Genomic DNA, 18,936 nt, shown 5'->3' with positions numbered 1-18,936 from the left:
ACCCTCCTGCCTCCTGTGCCCTATCTATGGTACACACCTCACTCTCACCTGCCCAGGTCTGTATTTGCTGTTAAAGACCACCAATACTTAAAGACAAGGAGTTCCAAAGGCGCCCCCATAGCTCCCAGGTGAAGATCTAGTGCCAGCCACGCAGGAGCTGCCACCCCCACAAGCAGGACAGGCATGCGTTCGGATCTCAGAGGACAGCCCACTGCACGACTCCACACACAGGGCCTGCACGATGCATTTTTCCCAGCGGCCACGGGGGGCGTGTACACTCCTGGTGGGTTCTAGAGTCCTTCTCCCTGGGGCTGCAGAGTCAGTGGCTGCCCCTTCCTCCCCATCTCAGCAGGTCCATCCGTTTGTCCCAGAACGGAGTTGGCCTCGTGGTGCAGATGCCCAGTTCTGCTCCAAGGCTGCTCCATCCACTGAGCCTGGGTGCTGGGTGCAAAGCAGGCAGAGCCCCACTCAGGGCCCGGGAACCCTGTCCACAGTCTCCTGGGCAGCTACTCCAGAACCACGGTGCCGCCCACTGCCTCCAGGGCTGCCTTGATCTTCTCGGCCTCGGCCTTGGCCACGTTGGCTTTGATTTCCTGAGGCAGGGATTCCACCAGCTTCTTTGCCTGCCAGAGAGTAAAGTCAGAACCCAACCTGGGCCTGGGCCAGCCAGAGAGCTGTCAGTGACAGCGGGAGAGGGCTGTGCGGTACATGGAACCTCACCTGGACAAGGTTGATGCCCTGGACATAGTTCTTGATCTCCTTGATCAGCTTTACCTTGTCCACGGGTTTTGCCTCTGTCAGGCGGACAGTGAAATGTGTCCGTTCTTTTTGTTTGGGGACGTCTTCTTCTGCTGCCTGGGGGAGGGAGGGAGGAAATGGGTGGCAAGGTGAGAAAGGACGGGGTGAAGCAAGCAGATTCATTCCCAGGCTACCCTGTCCTGTAACCCAAAGGCAGGACCCAGGCAGGCTGCCTGACAAAGCCTACGATTTTGCCAGGAGGCCAGAGTGAGACAAGCGGGCTCAGGCTGCCAAACTGGGTGCTCTCCTTGCCTAATCCATTCCAATCCAATCCATCTCTCCAGATGCTGCTCTAAAACTACCTTCTGCCCCCACCACCCAGCACTCTAGTTTCCTTGTCCTTTAAAAATTGTAACTTTTGAGACAAGGAAAAATGACACCATAAGCGCTCTGCAGATAAAATAACACTCAGAAAAGCAGTGCAAGCCCAAGGTTACATACTGATGACAAATGTACAACCAGCTTCAGCTCCACCAGGTGACTAATAATGGGACAACTGGGCATGACAGAGCTCCAGCGGTGAAGGCCACAGCACGCCTAGAGCAGGGACTACATGGGCCAACAGCCTGGGGCAGTTCTACTGTGGGTCTGCTGCCTAATTATTAACAGCACCCCCTTTATTCTTAAAAGCGCTCCAGTTTAGACAAGTTACACAGTAATTCTCTCTCCTTGCCCCAGGTGTTTAGCCTGTATAGTCACCTTCCAGTTCATAGTGTGGGGAGGAGTGTGGACAAGACTGGTGGCACTATCAGACACATGTGGGATGTGGGACGCTCCACAGGACCCCTGACCTGGTTTCCTCAGTAGGTGATGGCTGGGGGAAGGGGGCTGAGGGCAGCCACCCAGATTTAAGAGGCTTGAGAAACCCAACAACCAAATGCAACACAGAGACCTCATTTGGATTTGAATAAACTGACTGTTTTCAGAGAAGGCAATGGCACACCGACTCCAGTACTCTTGCCTGGAAAATCCCATGGATGGAGGAGCCTGGTGGGCTGCAGTCCATGGGGTCGCGAAGAGTTGGACACAACTGAGTGACTTCACTTTCATGCATTGGAGAAGGAAATGGCAACCCACTCCAGTGTTCTTGCCTGGAGAATCCCAAGGACATCGGAGCCTAATGGGCTGCCGTCTCTGGGGTCGCACAGAGTCGGACACGACTGAAGTGACTTAGCAGCAGCAGCGGCAGCAAACTGACTGTTTTAAAGTCTGGGACGTTCCTGGTGCTACAGTGGATAAAAACCCGCCTGCCAATGCAGGGCACGTGGGTTTGATCCCTGGTCAGGGAAGATTCCACATGCTTTGGAATAACTATGCCCACACGCCACAACTACTAAGCCCGCGGTCTAGAGCCTATGCTCCACCAACAAGACAAGTGACTGCAACGAAAGGCCAGTGCACCACAACTAAAGACTAGCCCTCGCTCTCCACAACTAGAGAAAGCCTGCAAGCAGCAACGAAGACCCTGTGCAACCAAAAGCAAAAATAAATTAAAAAAAAAAAAAAAAAAGGGTCTGGAAATGGAACTTCCCTGGTGGTCCAGTGGTTAAAGAATATGCCTTCCAATGCAGAGGACAAGGGTTTGATTCCTGGTCAGGGAACTAAGATCCCGCATGGCTTGGGGCAACAAAGCCCTCCTGCCTCTACAACAGAAAAGATCCTGCATGCCGCAACTAAGACTAATAAATAAAAAACTATTTTAAAAAGTCTGGAACTATTAGCAAAACTTGGAGAGGCTGGAGTAGGAAACCCTGCTAATTGCACTTGAGACAGCTCCTGGTAACGTGAGGAAACACTGGTGCTTTCAGAGATGGATGGTGGGACACACGAGGCAGAAGAGATCAGAAATCTGTCTCAAGCTTCAAATAGGTAAAGCAAATGTGGCAAAACCTTTATGATTTCTGACACTGGGAGATGCATATATCAATAATTATGTTATTTCTCCTTGTGTATAAGTCCGAGATTTCCATGGCCCTGCCATCCCTCTGCCTCACTCTCATCCTTAGCTCCTCAAGTCTTTCCTCAGAGTCACCTTCCCTGCAGCGTTTCTTGAAACTGTAACCCTTTCCCTCACTTAAGAGCTTCTTCCTTACTCTTTTCCCTTTCTGTTTGATACAAATTCTTTTTTTCTTGTTTCCTCGCCTTTGGCTTTTCCCCTTCACCACAAACATGGTCTTCATATGGGCAGGAACCTGCACAGTCTTGGCAGGGAGGAGATGCCAGTGAGGCTGCAGGGGTGCCCACAGCCAGAAAGCGCACAGACCTGCAGGCTGTGCCTGGTTGATGCAGGAACAAGATGAGGGATGAGGAGGGAAACCTGGCCATGTGAGGTGAGGCAAGATATCAGCTGGACACCAGAGAAACACCGCTTTATGCCCTGGCCTGAGCTCACCTCTGGGGCTGTTGGGGCAGGGGCAGCCCCAGGCACCATGCCACCCACTGGCATCAACCCGACATCTTGGATCTTCAGTGTTTTCTGCAGGGACAAAGAAGGGTAGTTTCAGGAGCTGGTTGTCACACACAGACATGCTCAGGAACACGCCTGGCAAGGTCCTTGCATTTATGGAGCACACTTTGGATAATTTACCAAACTCCCAAATATCCCAGCAAGAGGCCCCAGAGCTCCTTGCCCAGCCTGAGCACTGATACCTTCAGGAGCTCGTTGAGGTCGGAGATCTCCAGCAGCGTGAGGCTGGCAATGTCCTGGACCAGCTGCTGGATCTTGGGCGGGTACTCCTTGGGGGCGTTATCCAGGGGGGCGCCAGTGAGGGTCTCCCCCCTTCGATGGCTGCTGCATCTCATAAGCCGCACAGCGCAGACGTGAGGTACCTGTTGCCTGAACCCCATTAGAACAGAGTCGTCAGCCTAGCACAGGCAGGGGAAATGGGCCAGGCAGGTAGGTGCCATTAGCTCAGATCTAGCTCCTTGGTCCCAACCCAGGTTCTCAGACTCCAGGGACCGCGTGGATAACAAAAGGGATTTCCGGGCCATTTTATATATTCTTCAAAGGGCCTTGGAAACCCACATAACTGTTTGCAGACACGCTACCCACGACGTTTCCGGTTTGGATGAACTCTACCAGTCCATGGACGTAAAGCAATTACCTGAATGCATTTTGCCGCGCAAACTTTCAGACCCTGCGGTCCCTGGCTGTAGAACGCCAGATCAACTCATGGGAGTCCTACCACATCACTGTGCTGCCGGGGAAACTGAGGCACGGAGGAAAGCACGGACCGGTCCAAGGTCATCCGGGGCCACCCCATAACTATCGGCGGCCCGTGAGGTTAGGGGATCGTTAAGTGGAGGCCCCGTGCCTACCAACCACGTAGGGACTCGCCGAGTCGGGGGAAGCCCCCAGCCCGCGGCCGCCGCCCCAACGTGCACCCTCAGTGCCGGGCCAAGGGCCCCAAACTACCAGCCTGCCCGGCCCTCAGCGGCCCGCAGTACCTGACGAGGCGAAGCGCAGCGGCTCGAAGCCCGAGACACGGCCCCAGTAGGAGGCTTGTGGCCGACGGCAGCATCGCTCCACAGGAGAGAAGGTCACACGCGGATCCTAGTAGACGGGACACTCTAGCCGCCGGGGCCACCGGACATACGAGCTGGGGAGGACACTCTAGCCGCCAGGACTACCGAGCATAGAGTTGGGTAGTACGTTCTAGCCTGCAGGACAGTCGCGCATACAAGCTGGAGAAGGACGCTCTAGCCTCAACTCGACTTGTCTCCTCTCGCTCCGCGAGATTATGCAAAAGAGAACGAGTGGCGCAGGCGCAGAGCTTCGTGGAGGGGGCGGTGGCCCGACGCCGGCTGATCTGGGTCCTTCCCGCCGAGGGGCCAATGAAGCCGAGAGAAGGCTGAGACCCGGCGCCAGGGTTCGTTCGAGTCGGGGAAGCCGACTGGGCCCTCGATACACTAGGGACGACGGGCAGGGACCTGACCCTGTTGAACGGCACAGTGACACCTGCAGCAGAGTCCGGGCATATGACGTTTGCGCTGCCGCAGGGCACGCCCGGGCATCCCTAGTGCCCTTCCTCCTAAAGTCCGTTCTGGGGGCCCGGCCGCCCGTGGCCTGTGGTCACCTGGCGGGAGGGAGCTCCCCGGCCCTCTGGGCCGTCTTCTCCTCCGTCTCCTTCTGTATCTAAACGGATGTCTTGCAGGCCAGCTCGGGAGCACATTTGGTCCTTCCGTCCTGGCAGACGCAGTAGCGAAGCCACCGCCCTCCGCCTGAACCAGACCCGCAGCGAGCTATAAACTCTGCTTGCAGCGTCTGCTAAGGGTTGTGATTGAGCCCGAAGGGGTCGAGGATGGGGTCCTTGGGAGAATTTGTAAGCCTGGACTCTTGTCTCCAGCTGCCCGAATCCTCTGCACTCTTGCCTCTTAGTTCAGCTCCCAAATATCTGGCACATGGGGTGTCCCCAGCCCTTCGGGTCCTAGGGCCTTTGCTCCTTAAATGCAGCAGGGGACATACTGCTCTCCTTCTGTCCTAGATACCATAGGTGATTTTCTAAGAGCCCAGGGATAACAGTCCTGACTTTAGGTCGAAGAAGGCTGGGCTTCCTTTTGCCCAGCATCTGTGATCCTGGGCGGGCTTTTGACCTGAGCTCTGAGCCCATTACACTACTGCATTGCTTCATAGAAGAGCTAACAAGGGGAGTCACCCAAGAGGTTTGCACACTTAGTTTATGAAACGTATTGAACCCTGGATGTGAGAGGCCGTGAGTCTATGTTGTCATAAACATTTTCTTCTAGGCTACAATTCTGACAGTGCCGACTCAGACTAGAGCCCAGGCCCCACACGCCCCTCCCAGGAGTCAGCGCAGCTGGGTGGAGAGGGCACAGGTCCTTGGTGCTCAATCTCAGGGAGGAAGACAACCGATCTCAAGGCCGAGTAGCGTGCACCAGTTGAGACTCCTGTGGAGCTAGGCCTGCGGCGAGGGGCAGCTGGCCTGTGAGGAGGCACCCACACACCCACCCAGAACTGAAACAGCTGCCCAGCACTTTCCCTCTGAGCAGACACCCTGATACTTGTTGAAATACATTTTTATTATCGCTGTTCCATTCCATCTACTCAGGGCACTGGATAAGATGGCAGCTCAGAAGCAGAGAAGCTGGAGACAGGCCCCACCCTTCCTGTGAGGGCCAGGAGCATCCCTGCTGACAGCCTGGGGGGCCATGCTGGAGAACTCTGGGGAGCACTCACGCTAGTCACAGACCATGGCCTCAAGGTCTCCCGGGTGGGGATGGGAGGGCATGAGCTGTGCGGGGCAGAGACCCCACTCTGGCCAGCCCTCACAGAACCCGACATAACTGGGCTGGAGGCTTCCTCTCAGGGAAGGTCCTTCCCTTCCACCCTCCTCCCCGAGGCCCAGCCCTGGGGAAAGGAGTCAGACATGAACTTAAGGAGCCAGAGACAAGGATGGGGCCTAGGGGAACCAGGAGCTGGCAGGCAAGGACAAAGACGGAGGAGGGCCGGAGTGAAGGGCCACCCCGCCCACGCAGAGGGTAGAGCGCGAGGCAGGAGGACCACGCTAGTTAGAGATGGAGGCGGCAGTTTTGGAGAACCGTAGTGTTACTCTAGATGGGGAGCTCCCAGCCGGGGTCAGTCAAACGAGATGAGCTGGGCTTCACTGCCCTGTGCTGGCGGGCCCTGTGCTGGGGGCTGCTGGGCCACTGGGGGCTGCTGCTGAGGAGGGCCGCTAGAGGGCGCCATCTGCAGGAGGACACACAAGCCAGTGGTCTGTCTTCCCTCTCCAGGCCCCAGCCTCCCCATCCTCTACCAGCTCCTCTCCAGAACACTCCACAAACCAGCCTGGCCCAGTATTTAGGCCCCTCAAGCCCACGCTCCTGACTCCTCCCCTTCCTCCAGTCATCACAGATTCCCTGTCCTCTTCCTGTTCCCAGCAGAGCCCACTCCCCAGGCATTCCGGATTCATGTCTCTGGAGCTGAGTAGATGGGACCTTGGGCTTTTAAGTAAACATATGGTTTTGACACCCAACAGCTATTGTTACGTGCCTGTCCTGGTCCTGCCTGAAGAGCAGCAATCCTGGCCCACGCCAGCCGCACTTCCCAGGGCAGCCCCACTGCAGACGGGGTCCACAGTGAAGCCTGTCCCCTGTCATGACCCACGGTGGTCCCAGGAGAGGCTCACCTGCTGGTACATGGGCTGCTGCCCTGAGATATAGGGTTGCTGTGGGGGCGGCAGAGGCGCGTCTTGGCCAGGGAGGGTCGGCATGAGATTCTGTGGACAATGAAACAGCCCCATGCTAAGAAAGCAGCTCTGTAACCAGGTCAATGCCAACCAGCAGAGAGGCAGTGGAGGGGACATGGGGCAGTGAGCAGACCATGGAGCCTGCCCAGCATGCTCCCACCCCCAAAGGCCCTGCTCCTCCCATCTGAGGCCCCCCGACAGCCTCTCACCTGCATGCTATAAGGCTGGTAGCCCATGGACACTGACTGGCTCCCCATGTAGCCCATCGTACCAGACTGCGGGGGCTGGGAGATGGCTGGGAGGCTCTGTGGGGCCTGGGAGGCCACGGTCTGTGGAGGAGAGAGGGCGATGGGAGACAGTTGGGCCTACGGGCCTTGTAGGGAAGGGGCAGCCTCCCCACCTACCTGATAGCCCTGAGTGGGAGTAGGCTGGTATGATGAGTAGGCTGGGCTGGTGGTGGGCCCCGCGGGGCCCTGCGGGGCTGCCTGTGCACCAGCCGCCCCCGCTGGGTACATGTAAGCGCTCACCATGCTGGGGTCTGCAGACAGAGGAGAGAGCTCAGAACCCTGAGGATGGGGCAAGGGACGGGGGCTTGAGTTTCCCTTTTCCTTGTGACTTACAGAAATAAGTTTGTGTTTCACATTTTCACAAAAGAATAGTAAGTGAAATAAACAAAAACAGGAAAGGACCCACAGAATGTCACACTCTCAGAAGACCAGTTACAGCCCAAATGGTCTGCAAGACAACAGGCCAGCGGTCTTTGAGAAATCAGTGTCAGAGAAGCCCACGGAACGTTCTAAGAGGGAGGACAGCTAAACAGGGGGCGGGTTTCCTGTTGGCACAGGTGAGGCCCTGGGGCCATGTGAGCGCGAGCCAGCCGCAGATGCAGTCACACCAGGGCCTCTGGGCTCGTCTGGCACCTGTGCCCAGGCCCTGCAGAGCATCCTGGTCTAGCAAATGTAGAGGCCTCTAGTAGTAAAGGGTGTCACACCCGCCACTCCCCCTAAATTGGGTCAGAAGAGAGTGAGTGTGGCTGAGTGTGGGGAGAGTGTGTGAATCTGAAAAACGCTGTGTACTGCTCTGCCAACTGTTCTGTTAGTTTGTGATCACACCAACACAACAAAAGAAGGAAAGGGTAGCGGTCTGGGGTTCGTCTTGGCTGTTGGCCCCCCACCCTCCTGCCCTACCCACTCCGTTACCTGCTGCGGCTGCTGGCATGCTGGGGTAGGGACCGCTGGCAGCTGGGGCCGGCTGACTCATGTACATGGTGTGCATGGGTGAGCCCTCCACCGAGCCGGCCGGGCTGAAGGTGCCCGCGAAGCTCGCCGGGCCGGAGGGCTGGTACAGCACAGCCCCCGCCGCAGGCATGGCCTGGAGCTGGAGACAGAGAGACAGCTTTCAGGGCACTTGTCCGTCACCAGGGTGCCCTGAGGGACCGAGGTGTGTGGTGGGCACGTGCCTGGGCGTAGGGCAGAGAGAAAGCGGGCATCTGGGCCCGCATCTGGATGGTCTGCTTCTGCTGCTCCAGGCGCATCTGCCGCTCCTTCTCCTGCTCCTGCAGGCGCTGGATGGCCAGCTGCCGCTGCACCTCTAGGTACTCCTGTGGACCACGAGGCAGGCGTCAGGGCTGGCTCCGGCCCCACACCCTATGGCCGGGCGGGCCGCCACCGCCGCACCTGCTTCTTCTGCCGCATGATCTCCAGCTTCTGGGCCAGCTGGATCTGGCGCTGGCGCTCGGCCTCCTCGGCTGCGCGGCGAAGCTTCTCCCGGTGCTCCTCCCGCAGGGCGCTGAGCGCCCCCCGGGCGTCACGGATCTGCGCCAGCTTGTCCTGCAGTCCCTCGTAGTATACTGTGGGGAGGGGGCAAGCTGGGGGGCCTTGGTATTGGCTGGAACACAAGCTGCCCACAGTGGGCACTGCTGCCCAGCCTGGCTTGGGAAATGGCAGGGCCCAGCTGAGCACCTGTCTACAGGGTGCAGCTGGCATAGGGGCTCCAGGGCAGGGGGACGCACATGCACACGTGTGCGCACACATACGTACACATACACACTCCCGCCAGCTCACTGTGCTCAGTGGGACATCTGCCACTGGGACTCCCTCATGCAGAGCCCAAGGTCCCTCGCGGCAGCCCTGCCCACACCACCCCAGGCGCGATAATGCCTGGCCCAGAAGGAGCCCACTGCCCCTAGCGGGTGTGGCAGGCCCGATGGGAGCCCCCAAGGCCTGGAGGGACACCTGGGAAGGTGCACGTGGCACGTACGCCTGCGCTCATCCAGCTGGTTGAGCAGCTCCAGCAGCTGGGGGTGCATGGTGTTGATGGACTGGAAGAGGGACAGTACGGCCGAGTCGTTGGTGATGCTGCGGCCCCGCACGTGGTTGCTCTTCATGCGGTTGACGAAGGTGGTAACGGCATTCTGGAGGGCCTTCAGGAACTGTGCATGGCTCTCCTCCGACTCCCCATTCTGGTACTGCTGCCGGGGCACAGGAGTCTGCCTGAGCACCTCCTACACCCCGAGCCCGAGTGGGGACAGGGTCCCTCTGTCTGGCTGAGTCAGGTGCTGAGCTCTGAGCTTGCTGCACAACTGACTGGGTCCTCCTGGGGGGTTGGCGAGAGGCGCCCCCAGCACCCGGTTCACAAGGGAGGAAACAGAGGCCCAGGGAAGCTCGGCTTTTGCCCACAGGCACAGCGTGGCCGAGACAAAGCTGTCCTGGCACTGGCCTCTTACTCCACTGGGCACCAAAGTGCAGAGCCCCAGAATATTCCAGCCTGTTTGGGGTAGACAGCAAGGAGCTGAGCAGAGCCTACAGCCAACCCAGAGACGTCCAATGGAGAGCTGTAAGTGGCAACAGCCCACCTCTGGGAGGTCACCATGAGCCTGGCGCTCTGCACTCTGGGAGGCCAAGTCTGCCCCCAGCCCGAGGAGGGAGTCATGGCTTACCTCACTAAAGGCAGCTCCGGCTGCAGTTACGGCCTGAGGGTCTGTCTCTGGGAGGGAAGTCTGGAAGAGACCAGACAGTGAGACTCCATCTCTGCCTATCCTGGTGTCCCTCTCCCAAGGGACCACAGTCTGAAGCCTGAGAGTAGCCCCTTACCTCCACGTTGGCAGGGATTGCGTGTCCCTCCCCAGGCTGGGCCGTGGGCTCTGTCAGAGGCACTGGTGCAGACGGCGTGGGGCTCTTCCGAGCCTCCTCCTGCTTCTTCTCCCAGTAGTTCCGGTTCAGGTACCGTGCAAGCTACACAGGCAAGAGGGGGTCACTCCCAAGGGCCAGGAAGCAGCGAGGGGAAAGCACCACACTTGGGGTATCCTCACCTCAGGATCGATGTCCTCAGCCAGAGGCGCCGATGAGTTCTGGGGAGACATGGTGTATATGAGAGGCCACAGGCCGGAGGAGAGGCCTGGATGATATAGCCATGAGAGCGGACCCTGCAGACTGGCCAAAGCCTGTCCAAGCGCCAAGGGGCTCCGTAACCGTAGATGGGATGCAGGGTGCTGCCCCACCAGCCCTCCCACTGACCACAGGGTCGGGTGGGCAACTGGCAGGGCTTCTCTCAGCTCCACCCACAGTGCCCTGCAGGGTTTGCAAATGACTTTCTAAACCTCTGCCCCACCTGCCACCTTCCTCCTTTTTACAGAAAGAATTCGGTCCACCTCCAGCAAACAGACCTGTGACGGCCTCACAGGAGGCTAGAAAAACAGAGCACTTTGACCCAAGGTGTCCCCAGCTCCTCCCGCTTGGGGGGTATGGAAGACACCGGGGTCTCGACAGTGAGGCCTCCAGCCCTTGCAGTGTCCTCTGCTCCACTGGGGTCCTGACCAGGGAGCCGAGACCTGTGGGCACCAGGCTGCCTCTGCCCCTGCCCAGGAGACTCAAGCATCCCTGCTGAGGCACAATCGCTTGCCCTCTCATCCCATAGGAAGGCAGTCCAAGCCACTGGGGCTGAGCTGAAGGGCAGGCTCACCACAGGCGAAGAATACAGGCTGCTGGCAGGGGGCGCTGAGGAGGCCACGGGCGTGGGTTCAGCCTTGGGGTACGCGGTATAGGCCGACTTCTGCCTCTGCAGGATGACCAGGAGGAGGTGTCCGAGGTGCACGCCGCACTTTCCTGTGCACCCCCAGACTCAGCAAGGCTGCCCCCGCTCACCATCCGTTCCTTCTCCTCGGCCTCCGACTGAGACAGGGCCAGGGCCAGCTGAAGCTCCTCCTCTTCCTGCAGGGCTGTCTCGTCCCTTTTGGGGGGCAGCTGAGGATGACAGGGCAGGGTTAGCGGGGCCAAGGGTCAAGGCGCCCCCAGAGGCCCGGGCAGTACCTGCGACTGCTGAGACAGCGGGCTGGTCAGGTACTCCGGGGGCAGCTCCGTTGTTGAGGCCGCTTTTCCCTCTGCTTTCCTGGAGGAGACAGGATGCCGTGTGTCACCAGGCGCTGTATCCCACCCCCATGTGTTCTAGGAAACAGCCTGGGGCTCCCCTCTGACACCCTGAGGGAAGGAAGACAGGAAGTTCCGCAGACCACACTCCAGAGAAAAGCTGGACCCACGAACCAGCTTTCACCTCTGGGCTGCAGGGCCCTGGGCAAGTCACTGGCCTAAAAGACAGCCCCTTTCCTGGAAATGGGGCTCCAACATCCGCCACGCTGCGGCTTTCCAAAGAAAAGACCTCCCAATGGAGCGGCCTACAGATACCACTTCCCCAACAGATCAGATCCCATCCCTGATGCTGGGAAGATGGACACACTTGACTGCTACCAGCAGTCTTGTGGGAAAAGTTCCCCTTGGGAAGCACACATGGGAGTTGAGGGGAGAGGGACAGGGTGCCTGCGGCTCACTCTTGACTGGTTCAGGATACAAGGTGTGTGTGGGCACACAAGCCTGGGAGGGTGGGGGTGGTGTGTGTGTCAGAGAGAGAGGTGGAGTCAATGGGGCTGCAGAAAGGCAATTTACTGTCGTGGGGTGAGGGTCTCCAGGCAACTCCTGTGTCTCTTCTCCCAACACTTTATAAACAAACCCGAGCAACTGGCCAGCAGGACTCAGACCTAGGGGCCCTGCCGGGCACCACCCTAGCTCCAGTGTCCCAGGGGACTCACTTGTTGAGCTGCTCAAAGCAGGGCTCACACACCCGCACTTCCTTCTCAATGCCGAACTTGGGGATGGTGGAGTACTTGGAAGAGCACTTGCCGCAGAAGATCTGGCCACATGCCCGGCAGTGGTGCTGTGACACGGGGTGGTCAGGGAGGCCTGGTCAGCCACTCTTCACGCCCACCTTCTGCCCAGCACTACCTGCTGCAGGAAGTGCCAGGCTGGGCCTCCCAGGCTGGGGTGGGCAGAAGGTGAGCTTGGGAGGCCACAAAGGACCTGGGGGAACAGGGCACACTCGCAAGCTCTCAATTATAGCCTCCACTTTGAGGAAAAGTAGTCAAATTGACAAAAAAAGTTCACAAAAGAACACACAAGCTGTCCTAATGAGTAAGTTTTGCTGTACAGTGAGTCTGGGGAGTCTGCTCAGATGTCCCAGGCCCCAGCTTCAGTGAGCAGAGGGAAGGTCCAAGCCGGACAAGCCAAGTCAGCTGAGGAGACTCAGCGAGGGGGCTACTGGCCGAGGCAATGCAGACCCAAACCCCTGGGCATGGGGTGCTTGCGTTCCCCAGGAGTACAGCCTTGCCTGAACTTTGCCTGAGGGCACTGACCATTGGACACAGATCCCAGGTGACCTCACTCCCCACGCCGCCAGGTCCCAGTCCAGAGAGAAAGGGCCTGCTGTGCGCGCCGTGGCCTTGTGGTAACAGCGGGAGGCTTGGGGTCTGTCCCGGCCAGGTGGGGAGCTGGGGCCCTCCCTGAGGCAGGCGCACTCACCTTGCGGGTCATGACCCCAAACTGCACCCGGCACCGGTGGCACTCCTCAGCATCCACCCAGTCAGGGGCCTGGGGACGGGCAGAGTCAGGTCACACGCCCCAGCCCTCCCTGGCCACCCCGCTTTCCACAAGGGGTGCAGGGGCTGCAGGGGGCTGCGGCCAACCCACTGCAGACGTGACTCGAGGAAGATCTCCCTCCAAAATGGTCCTCTTTTCTTTCTAAAGACCTGACTGCAAGACTTCCCACAGCTTCGGGGACATGGAAGTATTTAACTGGGAACCACAGCCCTAAGGCACCTTCAACCAGGTTCCTTTCTCAACCTGCAGACAAAGCTGCATATTCTACTTAAAGGGCATTCTTATGTTGAGGTCAATTAGCAGCTCACCTGCTCCCAACAAGCCCAGATCCCAGGGTCTCCCTTCTGCCTCCTGCAAGCAGCCTAACTCCTGGACCCAGCACCCTGTGAACTCACTCTCTCCGCAGCAAACATGGCATCGCTCTCCTTGAACTCTGGGAAGACGTGTCCTGGAAAAAGGAGGCCCCTGTTACCACTGAATGCTGCCCTGGTGTGTGAGGCCCTCAGCCTCACCTGTCCTTACCCATCAGCCCTGAGGCCTCCAGCGATCACATCCCAGTCCTTGGTGTCTGCTCCTCCCCGAGCAGATAGAAGAGGTCCAGAGCCTGAGGCAGCAGGCACAGTGACCTCACACTGCAAAAGGGCGTCTAGGGGCGCAGCTCAGCCAGCCTGCCCCACAGCTGGGGTGGCTCCGCATGGCTGCTGAGTCCTAGGGACCACACACAGAGCCAAGCCTCGCTCCCACCACATCAAGGCCTCGCGGGTCTTTCCTGGGCCTCCCGTCTGGCTCCTGGCCTGCATTCCAGCCAAGCACACTTCCCAGAGCTTTTAAACCAGAGCTTTTTTTTTTTTGAGCTATGGACCCGTTGAAATCCCATAAGTCTTTGTTTTTGGTTGGGTTTTTTTTTTTGGCCATGCTGTGTGACTTGTGGGATTTAGTTCCCCATCCAGAGATCAAATCTGGGTCCCTGACAGTGAAAATCCAGAATCTTAACCAGTGGACTGCCTGGAAATTCCCTCCATAAACTCTGGATGTTCTCTCTCATGTCTGAAGTTCAGGAATTGAAAGTCTGAGACCAGCTTATTGACCTGGATGGGTCCTTCATCACACAGTGTTGGCACAGTCCTGCCCACCCTGCAACCAACAGGCAGTGCCCTTGCTCCTACTCCGTGGCTCATCTTGGGGTCAGAAGACCTGGCCCAGCTGTGCGGCACAGGTGGGAGAGGACCCAGCCTGCCCTCTCATCCACACCTGGTGGGAGCACCAGAAAATCTTCCAAACATGGCCTGAATCCACTGCTCTCCTTGCCAGAAACCCAACATCTCTCCACAGGTACAACAACAGGGAGGAACACGCACTGGGCCTGAAGAAGCCTGCCTCAGCTGCCACAGCCCCGCTTAAGAATCTCCAAGTCCACTGTGCTCAGAGCACAGTGCCGCCCCCAGCACAGCCTCCCTTGGGCCCACCTGGTGCAGGGCAGCCCCTCAACCCGATGGTGCGTCCCAAGCCCAGGACTGGACCCTCTCGCCCCCACCCCCCTGACTCACCTTCCACCTTCATGATCTGGTACGTGTCCTGGACCACCTTGTACTTGGGCTCGTTCCGGAAGGCGTGTGCCCAGGCCTGAATCAGATACAGGATCTTGTTCCGGACGTTTACTTCCACCTGCCTCTGTAGGCAAGGGAAGAAGGAAGATGAGGAGATGGTGGTGCCAAAGAGATATCTCAGAACAAGGAAGCAACTGGCAGACCCCAACTGGAGACGGGGCCATGTAGGGAGCCACTCCCCAGATCCAGGCCTCCTCCAGGAACCCCATCCCCAAAGACAAATCCATTCCCCCTGTCTGTCGACTAAGGGCCTGCACTGGTCTCTAAATGCCTGGAAGAACCTGGGGAATCCCTCAAGTGAAGGCTCTCCCACCCCTACTGTCTCACCACCATCTGTCTCTCCCCATCTCACCCCTGTGCCCTACAGGACCCTGACTACCTAGGGAGCCCCTCAACCTGTGACCCACTGTGGGGCTGGCTAAGGCCGGCCAGCAACAGGCAGAGCCAACCGAGCCTGGGCTGAGGGTGCAGACGCACGGTCAGCCAGCTGCCTCCTTCCAGTCACAGGCAGCCCAGACAGGTGGGATGAATGGCTCCAGAAAGTTCCCCACATACAAGGCCACCATCTCCAGCAGATTAAAGCACAACCAATCCCACTTCTAAAGCTCTCTCGATGATGTACACACACAATGCTCAGGACAGTGGATCAAGAAAGTTGCTTCGAGGAGACACCCACCACAGCTCACATGCCAGAGTTCCCGCTCTTTTTTATAACCTGGGTCCAGTCAGTGGACCCCTCTCCAGGTAGCCCCGGCCCTTCAAGGACTCAGACCGCGTGCCGTGTGAACAGGACACGATCATGCCCATACAAGGAGGACAGGTTCTAATTCCTCTGTCATCCAGGACAGAGGAGGGGCTGGCCAGGCCTCCAGCCAGGGCTTTGAAAAAGTTCTGCTGTCAGCTCAGCCTCAGATGGGCTCCAGGCTGCGAGGCCCACAGGCGCCCAACAGGCCCAGGTCAGTGGTGGTGGAGTTGGTGCCGGAGCTGTGCTCCTAGGTTGCCACCTAGGGCAGCCTCAGCTCTATGGGATGCCCTTCACCTCCAAGAATGGCTGCACCACCCCACTCTACATCATACAACCTCCTGGTGTCACTGCCCACATCACAATCCCTACAGGTGGGCAGCGAACATGCCCTGCTCAGATGACCCCTTGAGGCCCTGGAGGACTTTTCCCTCCTCTGCCTTGGCGGGTGGGGTGGGGGGCGGGTTCTGGCATCCCTTCTCTGTTGCTGTTCCCCAGCTCTGCCTCCACAAACACATCAAACTCACGTGCCTCCCTGCTCTATGCAAGTCTTTTGGGGACCCCAGGTCTCCACTCACATGCTCTGCCATGGCCACACGCACACTGTTCCTCCCCACCTTCTCTGCTACTCAGTGAGCATCCCCTACCCTTCAGACTTAGCTCCTGCCCCCCAGGAAGTTTTCCTCACCTTGCAGGAGTGGGGTCTTCTCCGCACTCCCAGATGCAGCCCTGCCTAGCTTCTGGGAAGGCCTGACCTCTCCAGGCAGGGATCACAAACACTTGCCCTCCAGCCCTCGGCACTGTTTCTGACACAGGTGCCAGCAAAGCCCCAAGAAGCCCCTGGGGTGGTGCTCCCCCACACGGGCCTCTCTGCTCCCTGAAGAGCACCCACCTTCAGCAGATCCTTCAGCTCCTCCATGGTCTGCTTGTTCGCCACCTCATCATGGACTGTCTGGCCGCAATTCTTCACCACAGACTCCATGACCTGCAGACCCCAGGGAGGGGAAGACTTAAGCTGCAGGTCAGGGCAGGAACTCCCCCTCCTGGACAGGTCCACCTTCCCCACAAGAAGGTGGGCCTCAACAGGGCCCTCAGACCACCCAGCTGGATAGGAAAGCCCACGGAGCAGTCTCCAAGGCAAGCAGAAGCCAAGGCTACACCTGCTCCTTTTAACTCTATGTTTTATCACCAAGGACAGACACTGGAGTCAACCTCAGGGGCTACATGTGTCAGCCTCAGGTGGAAGAGCGGAAGCACTGCTCCCAGCCCAGCCCAGCCCTCTGTGCCTGGTGCCTCCACTGTTGGCAGTGCGCCCATCACTGCCACCCCGACCAGGGCCGACTGGAGTACAGGGTCTGATTACCTCTAGGGCGTACAAGGCCACGTGGGGATTCTTATCGTTAACTTTCTTCTTGATGGAACTCACTGCATACTTTGCCCTGACAGATAAAAAGGCATTGGTAAAAGCAAACAGAGAAAAAAAAAAAAAAGAAGAAAACAGCTTCTAAGACTGAGGAAAAGCCCATTGGCCATCTGGTCCTTGAGACCCCCTAGGCAAACGTCCAGGTAACCATGCACTCCCAAACGGTACAGAAAAAGTCCTTTAACTGTCCTGAGATCTCAAGAGCCATCATAGCACACAGACCACACAGTACTCCATCGGGGCCTAACATGCTCAGCTTTCATCAGGGCAGGATCTTGGAAGATGAGTGGGCACAAAGCAACCCCGGTCCACAGTGCGGCCACCCCCCTGCTCCCGAGGGTGCACTTACTGCGTGTCCCCCTGGCGGATCAGGTCACAGATCTGGAGGATGGACTCCCAGTCAGTCTCCAGAAGAAGCTGGCTGGTCGCTTTGTCTAAGGCAGAAACGCACCATTACACGGGCTCATCCTGCTGGGTGATCCCCTAGCTGGACCCCCAGCTCAGTAACAGGCAGGAGGAACTGCCTCCTTCCCATTTTATTTTAGACATCTGGACCAAACGGAAAACTGCGTGACCATCCTCCTGACACCTGACAATAACCATGGAAAGCACTGTCCTTCCTGAAAGACATTGCGGGCTTTTTACACACAAGTGCTGTTCCAAACACTTTACGCGAACTCACTCAACTCTCAAACAAACCTTAAGAATTAGGGGATATTTCCACCCTCTCTGCGGACAAAGAAACTAGGTGAGAAGTGAAGAGAGGTAAAGTCACTAGGCCTGAAATCACACAGCTTGCTGGGGTGGAGCCAGAATTCAACACTAAGCTCTGCTGCCTCATCCCTCAGAGTCCCTTGTTTTCAGAAGTTTAGCCTGTTTGTTTAGCTCTCAGCTGTGGCACTGCTGGAGAGACATACAGCAGAGACCCTGGTCCTCTGCCTCAAGTGTTTTGTGGAATGCAGACAGGGCTGACCTGCCAAGGAGGATTCTCCAACAACAGAGACCCCGGTCCTCTGCCTCAAGTGTTTTGTGGAATACAGACAGGGCTGACCTGCCAAGGAGGATTCTCCAACAACAGAGACCCCGGTCCTCTGCCTCAAGTGTTTTGTGGACTGCAGACAGGGTTGACCTGCCAAGGAGGATTCTCCAATGACCACCTCTAGTCTATGTCTCTGTGGCCTCAGACACACAGATGAGCGGCTCAGGGGCTGCTCTCCGAGTTCAGTCAGGACCATGGTCCCTGGAGTCGTGCAGAAGATCAAAAAGGATCTGACAGTGACTCCTGGATTGATCACTGAAGGGCTGAACCATCTCATGAGCTGAGTTCCTCAGCCCAGATAATTCAATGAGCAACGAAGAGGCCTCATCTGAGGTCCCTCCGAAATCGCATTTGAGGAAAAAGGAGGCCAGGTTCAGGCAGACCATTCGACTACCCAGAGCGCCTGTCCCAAACACAGAACAGTTTCCTGAAGGAGAGTGAGCTTGTCCATAAACATTGATTTTCCTTCCTAAAACCTGTGACTTCCAGGAGGTTCAGAAAGATCAGCTATCCAGCCCAACAGAGGAAACGCCTTCTTAGCCCCGGCGCTTCTTCCCGGAGCCCAGGGGGGACATCCGGCGCGGGTCTGGATCCCTGGGGAAGCAGCGCTCCGAAGAGCTTGCAGGTCCCAGGGACAACACTGCTGGCTCCACCCTTGGGGCCCACGTATGGGTCAGAATCCCCAAATTCCAGGCAACCTAGGTTTTTGGCGGGGAGAGAGGGTCTACTGAGACTTTACTATTTCACTGAGTCATCCATTCTCCTGACTCAGGACGTGAGGCCCGCTTGGCCAGACGCTGGTAGTTAACTTCCCCAAGCTCCTGGCCGGTCTCCTGCGCGGACCCTCACCCAATCGGTCGGCGCCAGGCCCTGCGCCCAGGACCGCCGGGCCTTACGTCGCCTGCGCGCCCGCCCAGGGCCCGAGTCGCGCGGCGGTCGCCCGGGATCACTGGGGGCGGGGGTCTTTCCCACCGGGGAGCGGGGGCAGCGTTACCTAGGAGACGCTCGAAGGTGCCACTGCCACGCCCCATGGCGACCCGGGACCCCAACCTGACGCCGCGGCGATCCCCACTGCTGGCCGGCGCGCCCCCGACTTCCGCTTCCGCCTGCCTCTCAGACGCGCGCACGCGCACGTCGCCGGCCAGCCCGAGAACCGTGGGGAGGAGGGTCTTTCCGCTCGCCCCAGACGCTGGACGC

The 18,936-nt window shown here is 58.2% G+C and overlaps 2 protein-coding genes across 4 annotated transcripts; both read right to left on the bottom strand.

Moving 5' to 3' along the window:
* Nucleotides 1–46: 46 nt before the first annotated feature.
* On the bottom strand, nt 47–4,504 carry MRPL12 (mitochondrial ribosomal protein L12). The gene is made up of 5 exons (XM_055575370.1): nt 4,246–4,504; nt 3,448–3,634; nt 3,191–3,274; nt 721–855; nt 47–623 (listed from the first exon to the last, which is right to left on the bottom strand). Exons 1-5 carry the CDS (start codon nt 4,317–4,319, stop codon nt 507–509), a joined length of 597 nt encoding a protein of 198 aa, XP_055431345.1. The 5' UTR covers nt 4,320–4,504; the 3' UTR covers nt 47–506.
* A 1,313-nt stretch (nt 4,505–5,817) lies between these two features.
* HGS (hepatocyte growth factor-regulated tyrosine kinase substrate) lies at nt 5,818–18,892 on the bottom strand. Of its 3 annotated transcripts, none has more exons than XM_055575365.1 (22): nt 18,734–18,892; nt 17,050–17,134; nt 16,641–16,716; nt 16,170–16,262; nt 14,476–14,599; nt 13,324–13,376; nt 12,851–12,919; nt 12,085–12,209; nt 11,312–11,390; nt 11,147–11,245; nt 10,965–11,060; nt 10,315–10,353; nt 10,097–10,237; nt 9,943–10,002; nt 9,264–9,474; nt 8,681–8,853; nt 8,464–8,604; nt 8,204–8,381; nt 7,409–7,542; nt 7,214–7,318; nt 6,945–7,034; nt 5,818–6,505 (listed from the first exon to the last, which is right to left on the bottom strand). In XM_055575365.1, exons 1-22 carry the CDS (start codon nt 18,768–18,770, stop codon nt 6,395–6,397), a joined length of 2,319 nt encoding a protein of 772 aa, XP_055431340.1. In that variant the 5' UTR covers nt 18,771–18,892; the 3' UTR covers nt 5,818–6,394. The 3 variants fall into 3 exon arrangements, with proteins under 3 accessions (XP_055431340.1, XP_055431338.1, XP_055431339.1); XM_055575363.1 differs by having other exon boundaries at nt 7,214–7,333; nt 18,734–18,891; XM_055575364.1 differs by having other exon boundaries at nt 7,214–7,333; nt 9,264–9,471; nt 18,734–18,891.
* Nucleotides 18,893–18,936: the final 44 nt, after the last annotated feature.

This window comes from Bubalus kerabau, chromosome 4 (genome assembly GCF_029407905.1).
Source record: "Bubalus kerabau isolate K-KA32 ecotype Philippines breed swamp buffalo chromosome 4, PCC_UOA_SB_1v2, whole genome shotgun sequence".
Taxonomy (NCBI): domain Eukaryota; kingdom Metazoa; phylum Chordata; class Mammalia; order Artiodactyla; family Bovidae; genus Bubalus; species Bubalus kerabau.
The sequence above is the reverse complement of the archived record's forward strand: the minus strand, read 5'-3'. Positions and strand labels throughout refer to the sequence as shown.

Excerpts from the sequence above, each read along its gene's own strand:
- MRPL12 (XM_055575370.1), bottom strand. The coding sequence starts at position 4,319 with ATGCTGCCGTCGGCCACAAGCCTCCTACTGGGGCCGTGTCTCGGGCTT. Across the intron at positions 856-3,190 it reads CTGCCCCAACAGCCCCAGAG|GCAGCAGAAGAAGACGTCCC; the intron begins GTGAGCTCAGGC and ends TCCCTCCCCCAG. Across the intron at positions 624-720 it reads AGGGCATCAACCTTGTCCAG|GCAAAGAAGCTGGTGGAATC; the intron begins GTGAGGTTCCAT and ends ACTCTCTGGCAG.
- HGS (XM_055575363.1), bottom strand. The coding sequence starts at position 18,770 with ATGGGGCGTGGCAGTGGCACCTTCGAGCGTCTCCTAG. Across the intron at positions 11,246-11,311 it reads CGCTGTCTCAGCAGTCGCAG|CTGCCCCCCAAAAGGGACGA; the intron begins GTACTGCCCGGG and ends TGTCATCCTCAG. Across the intron at positions 10,003-10,096 it reads CAATCCCTGCCAACGTGGAG|ACTTCCCTCCCAGAGACAGA; the intron begins GTAAGGGGCTAC and ends GGTCTCTTCCAG.